The 6,126-nt window shown below is 49.1% G+C and overlaps 1 protein-coding gene across 1 annotated transcript; it reads right to left on the reverse strand.

Annotated features, from left to right (window-relative positions):
* Positions 1 to 1,067: 1,067 nt before the first annotated feature.
* On the reverse strand, positions 1,068 to 5,881 carry LOC144714482 (cytochrome P450 709B2-like). Its single transcript, XM_078589231.1, has 3 exons — positions 5,563 to 5,881; positions 2,352 to 2,817; positions 1,068 to 1,922 (listed from the first exon to the last, which is right to left on the reverse strand). The coding sequence occupies exons 1-3, from the start codon at positions 5,840 to 5,842 to the stop codon at positions 1,163 to 1,165; spliced, it is 1,506 nt and encodes a 501-aa protein (XP_078445357.1). The 5' UTR covers positions 5,843 to 5,881; the 3' UTR covers positions 1,068 to 1,162.
* Between the last annotated feature and the right edge of the window lie 245 nt (positions 5,882 to 6,126).

The raw sequence follows: 6,126 nt of genomic DNA on the forward strand, positions 1-6,126 counted from the left end.
TTCTTTCTTTCTCTGTGTCTCTCTCTTCTTTCTCTCTCCGTGTCTCTCTCTTCTTTCTTTCTCTGTGTCTCTCTCTTCTTTCTCTCTCCGTGTCTCTCTCTTCTTTCCCTCTCTGTGTCTCTCTCTTCTTTCTCTCTCCGTGTCTCTCTCTTCTTTCTTTCTCTGTATCTCTCTCTTCTTTCTCTCTCCGTGTCTCTCTCTTCTTTCCCTCTCCGTGTCTCTCTCTTCTTTCTCTCTCCGTGTCTCTCTCTTCTTTCTCTCTCCGTGTCTCTCTCTTCTTTCTCTCTCCGTGTCTCTCTCTTCTTTCTCTCTCCGTGTCTCTCTCTTCTTTCTCTCTCCGTGTCTCTCTCTTCTTTCTCTCTCCGTGTCTCTCTCTTCTTTCTCTCTCCGTGTCTCTCTCTTCTTTCCCTCTGTGTCTCTCTATCTATCTATGTCTTCTTTCTCTGTCTATCTCGTTCTCTCTTTCTCTCTCTCTCTCTACATTTCTCTCACTCTTCATCTCTCTATATTTATCTCTCCTTCTTCATCCCTCTCTCTTTCTCTCTCTATATATTTATCTCTCTCTTCATCCCTCTCTATATCTCTCTTTCTATATATTTATCTCTCCCTCTTTATCTCTCTATATTTCTCTCTCTTCATGTCTCTCTGTATATTTCTCTCTCTCTTTCTTCATCTCTCTCTATATTTATCTCTATCCCTCTTCATCTCTCTCTCTATACATCTCTCTCTCCCTCTTTCTTTATCTCTCTCTATTTTTATCTCTACATCTGTCTCTCTATATTTTTCTCTCTTTCTTCATCTCTGTCTATATTTATCTCTATCCCTCTTCATCTCTCTCTACATTTCTCTCTTTCTTCATCACTCTCTCTATATATTTCTTTTTCTCTTCATCACTCTCTATATATTTCTCTCTCTCTTCATTTCTCTCTCTGTCTTTTCATTTCTCTCTCTCTTTCTTCATCTCTCTCTATATCTCTCTCTCTCTTCTCGAGGTGGGTTATCGACAAGATACGCGTAAACCCCTCCCTCTCTCTCCATCCAAATCGACCCCACGTAGAGAGAGAGAGTGTGTGCGAAGGGCAGGCGCGATTAAAAGAAAGAAAGAAAGAAAGAAAGAAAGAAAGAGAAAAAAAAAAAAAGAAGAAAAAAGAAAAAACAGGTTTTAGAGAGGGCGGAGGAGAACGGGGAGGCCGAAGCGGGGGCGGAGGGTGACGTAGCGCTGCGGGGAGTGTCGATACTTGGGGGACAGCCCCCACGAGAAGCGCCGCAGCATCATGGCCAGCGCCACCTTCGCCTCCGCCATCGCAAACTCCCGCCCCACGCACGCCCGCGCCCCCACCGAGAACGCCACCAGCCCCCCGCCCGCCCCCCCTTCCAGAAACCTCTCCGGCCTGAACTCCCCCGCGTCCGCCCCCCACGCCGCCGCGCTCCGCTGCACCACCGCCGGCGCCACCGTCACCGCCGTCCCCGCCGCCACCCGCAACCCCCCCAACGTCGCCGCCGCCGCCGCGCGCCGCACCGGCAGCACCGCCACCGGGCTGTACAGCCGCGCCGCCTCCAGCAGCACCATGCCCGCCTCCCTCAGCCTGCCCAGCTCCTCCGCACCCGGCGCCGCCGCCCCGCAGACCGCCGCCGCCTCGGCGCGGAGGCCGCGCTGCCAGTCGGGGTGCGTGGCGAGGAGGAAGACCGTCCACGTCAGCAGGTGGGCGGTGGTCTCGTGGCCGGCGAAGAAGAAGGTCTTGCACTCGTCCACCATCTCGTCCATGCTCAGGCTCGGGGTCGCGTCCAGCATCACGCCCAGGAGGTCCTCGCCGTGGCCGGCGGCGCCGCCGGCCATCCGCCGCCGTATGATCCCCTGCAGCAGCCGCCGAAGCCGCCTCTCCTGCCGCCACAGCCGCAGATTCCCCGGCGTCGGAAGGAATCTGATGACGCCGCCGACGATCAAACCCACGCACTTGAAGACGAAATTCAAGTCGAAATTGAAAAAATTGAAGCGAAATTGAAGACGAAAATGAAAAAATTGGAGCGAAATTGAAGAAATTGAAGCGAAATTGAAGACGAAAATGAAGAAATTGGAGACGAAATTGACGAAATTGAAGACGAAAATGAAGAAATTGGAGACGAAATTGACGAAATTGAAGAAATTGAAGCGAAATCGAAGACGAAAATGAAGAAATTGAGAACGAAATTGAAGCGAAATTGAAGACGAAATAGAAGGCGAAATAGAAGACGAAATTGAAGACGAAATTGAAGACGAAATTGAAGACGAAATAGAAGACGAAATTGCAGCGAAATTGAAGATGAAATTGATAATTGAAGACGAAATTGAAAGGGGATGGGGATGGGGTTACCGGGCGGCGGGGAAGGGGAGGTCGAGGGTGGAGGAGAAGGCGAAGCGCTGGAGCTCGGACTGGGCATGGAAGACGAGCTCGGCGTCGGGGGGGCCGAGGCCGAAGGCGGCGCGGGCGATGATGTCGCCGGTGAGGCGGAGGAAGTGGGAGTCCACCTCGATCTCGGCCTGCGCGGCGCCGCCGAGCTCCGCCGCCCAGCGGTCGAGCATGGCCGCGGCGCAGGCGGCCATGGCGGGGAGCTGCGGGCGGAGCTTGGCGGCGGCGAAGGCCGGCGAGAGGAGGCGGCGGTGGCGGCGCCAGAGGCGGCCCTCGGCGAGGACGAGGCCGCGGCCGAGCAGCGCGGCGACGGAGGGGCGGACCTCCTCCTTGGGGAAGACGCTGAACTCCGTCAGCACCTGCTTCACCGCCTCCGGCTCCGTCACGAACAGCCGCGGCTGCGTCCCCGCCCAGTACAGGAACGTCCCCCCTGCCGTCCCCCCCGTCACCACTCCGTCAGTTAGAGAGAGAGAGAGAGAGAGAGAGAAAGATTCTAGAGAGAGAAAGATTCTAGAGAGAGAAACCAGAGAGAGCTCAGTAGAGAGAACGTGGACTGATAATTTAGAGAGAGAAAGTACAGAGGTAAAGTACAGAAAGAAACTAAAGAGAGAGAGAGAGAGAGAGAGAGAGAGAGAAAAAAAAAATCTAAAGAGAGACAAAGTAGAGAGAGAGAGAGAGATATAATAAAGAGAGAAAGTAGAGAGAGAAACTAAAGAGAGACAAAGTAGAGCGAGGAACTAAAGAGAGACAAAGTAGAGAGAGAAACTAAAGAGAGACAAAGTAGAGAGAGAAACTAAAGAGAGACAAAGTAGAGAGAGAAACTAAAGAGAGACAAAGTAGAGAGAGGAAAAAAGTAGAGAGAGACACAAAAGAGAGACAAAGTAGAGAGAGGAACTAAAGAGAGACAAAGTAGAGAGAGAAAATAAAGAGAGACAAAGTAGAGAGAGAAACTAAAGAGAGACAAAGTAGAGAGAGAAACTAAAGAGAGACAAAGTAGAGAGAGAAACTAAAGAGAGATAAAGTAGAGAGAGGAAAAAAGTAGAGAGAGACACAAAAGAGAGACAAAGTAGAGAGAGGAACTAAAGAGAGACAAAGTAGAGAGAGAAAATAAAGAGAGACAAAGTAGAGAGAGAAACTAAAGAGAGACAAAGTAGAGAGAGAAACTAAAGAGAGACAAAGTAGAGAGAGACACTAAAGAGAGACAAAGTAGAGAGAGAAACTAAAGAGAGACAAAGTAGAGAGAGAAACTAAAGAGAGACAAAGTAGAGAGAGGAAAAAAGTAGAGAGCGACACAAAAGAGAGACAAAGTATAGAGAGAAACTAAAGAGAGACAAAGTAGAGAGAGGAAAAAGTAGAGAGAGAAACTAAAGAGATACAAAGTAAAGAAAGGAAAAAAGTAGAGAGAGAATCTAAGAGAGACAAAGCAGAGAGAGGAAAAAAGTAGAGAGAGAATTTAAGAAAGACAAAGTAGGGAGAGAAATTAAAGAGAGACAAAGTAGAGAGAAACTAAAGAGAGACAAAGCAGAGAGAAACTAAAGAGTAGAGAGAGAATCTAAGAGAGACAAAGTAGAGAGAAACTAAAGAGTAGAGAGAGAATCTAAGAGAGACAAAGTAGAGAGAAACTAAAGAGAGACAAAGTAGAGAGAGGAAAAAAAGTAGAGAGAGAATCTAAGGAGAGACTAGGCATTGGGGATCGGATCGGATTGGATCGTTCGAATCTTGATCATCAGATTCGAACGAACAAATGCAGATTCGAACAACAGACCCTTTGTTCGTGTTCGATCGAAAGTTTCGAACAAACAATTTGGTTCGTTCATGTTCGATTGCCATTTGTTCGACCTTGCTCAAACAAGTCCTCACAATTTCGAACAAGTTCTCACAATTTCGAACGAATGGCCAGCGGCGCCAGCGACTGCCAGCGATTTTCTCTCTGGTGGCCGCTGGCGCCGCTTGGGGTCATTGGCCGGCCGCCGCTGGCGGTCTCTGGCGTCCGCTGGCCCGGGCTGGGGGCCGCTGGCGGCGCTGGGCGGCACTGGCGGCCGCTGCCCGGCGCTGGCGGCCGCTGGGCGCTGCTTGCGGCTGCAGGTGCCGCCGGATTCGAACATTTGATTCGATCCGATTCGAACATTTGATTCGATCCGATTCGAACATTCGATTCGATCCGATTCGAACAACGTGTTCGAATCGGATATTATTAGAACATTCGATCCGAACAGCCATATTGTTCGAACAATCCAATCCGAACAGATGCGCAGATCGTGTTCGGATCGGATCTGAAGTGGACAGATCGGTGTTCGGATTCGTTTGTTCGAATGCCCGATCCGATCTAACATTCGAACGATCTGTCCGAATCCCCAAACCCTAGGAGAGACATAGTAGAGGGAGAATCTAAAGAGAGAAAAAGAAGAGAGAAACTGAAGATAGAAAGTAGAGAAAGAAACTAAAGAGAGACAAACTAGAGAGAGAAAGTAGAGAAAGGAACTAAGGAGAGACAGAGTAGAGAGAGACAAAGTAGAGAGAGGAACTAAGGAGAGACAAAGTAGAGAGAAAAACAACAGAGAAACAAAGTAGGGAGAGAAAACTACAGAAACTGAGAAACAAAGTGGGGAGATAAAGTACAGAGAAGCTAAAGCTAGAACGTCGAGAGAAACTAAAGAGAGAAGCTAGAGAGAGACAAAACAGAGGGAGAGAATAGAGAGAAACTACGCGAACAAAGTAAAGAGAGAAAGTAGAGAGAATCTAGTGAGAGAAAGTAGAGAGAAGCTAGGCGAACAAAGTATGGAGAGAAAGTAGAGAGAATCTACAGAGAGAAAGTAGAGAGAAACTAGAGAGAGAAAGTTGAGAGAATCTAGGGAGAGAAAGTTGAGAGAATATAGAGAGAGAAAGTAGAGAGAAACTAGGGAGAGAAAGTAGAGAGAATCTAGAGAGAGAATCTGAAAAGAAAGTAGAGAAAGAAACTAGAGACAAAGTAGAGAGAGTAGAGAGAATATACAGAGAGAAAAAGAGTAGAGAGAGAAAGTAGAGAGAATCTACAGAGAGAAAAAGAGCAGAGAAAAAACTAGAGAGAGAAATTAGAGAGACTCTAGAGTGAGAAAAAAGAAGAATCTAGAGAGAAAAAGAGTAGAGAGAGAAAGTAGAGAAAGAAACAAGAGAGACAAAGTAGAGAGAGAGGTACCGTATTGGAGTTGCCAGCGGTGGTAGAAAGGGAGGATCTTGGGCGCGATGTCATGGGAGGAGATATCGAGGTCGGGCCCGGCGCTGGCAGCGGCGTCGAGCGCCTTCATCTCCCCCAGACACCCCCACAACAGCCGATACGGCGGCCCTCTCACCCCCTGCTCGGCAAAGCTCCGCGCAACCGCCGCCGGCCGCCACACCACCGCCACCGCCGCCTTCACCGCCGCCCACACCGCCGCCACCACCGCCGCCGCCACCGCCGCCGCCACCCACCATTCCATCCACAATACAAGAACAAGAACAACTGAACAACGGAACAACTGAACAAGAAACACGACGAAGAAGGAAGAAGACGGAGGAAGAAGAAGAAGAAAGGATAATTAAGGTGGGCCCCACCAAGCATGGGCCTAGCTTATCAGAATTAGGAATTGGCCAAAATTATACTGGGCCATTTGAAACTTACGCTTAATGGGCGTGGGGTGACTTTTTCCAACGCTTTCAGATAGTTTGGATCTGGCCTCACAGTTTTTCTTCATATAGATGGGGATTGGGGTACTCTTTGCTA

Source organism: Wolffia australiana, chromosome 17 (genome assembly GCF_029677425.1).
Source record: "Wolffia australiana isolate 7733 chromosome 17, ASM2967742v1".
NCBI lineage: Eukaryota > Viridiplantae > Streptophyta > Magnoliopsida > Alismatales > Araceae > Wolffia > Wolffia australiana.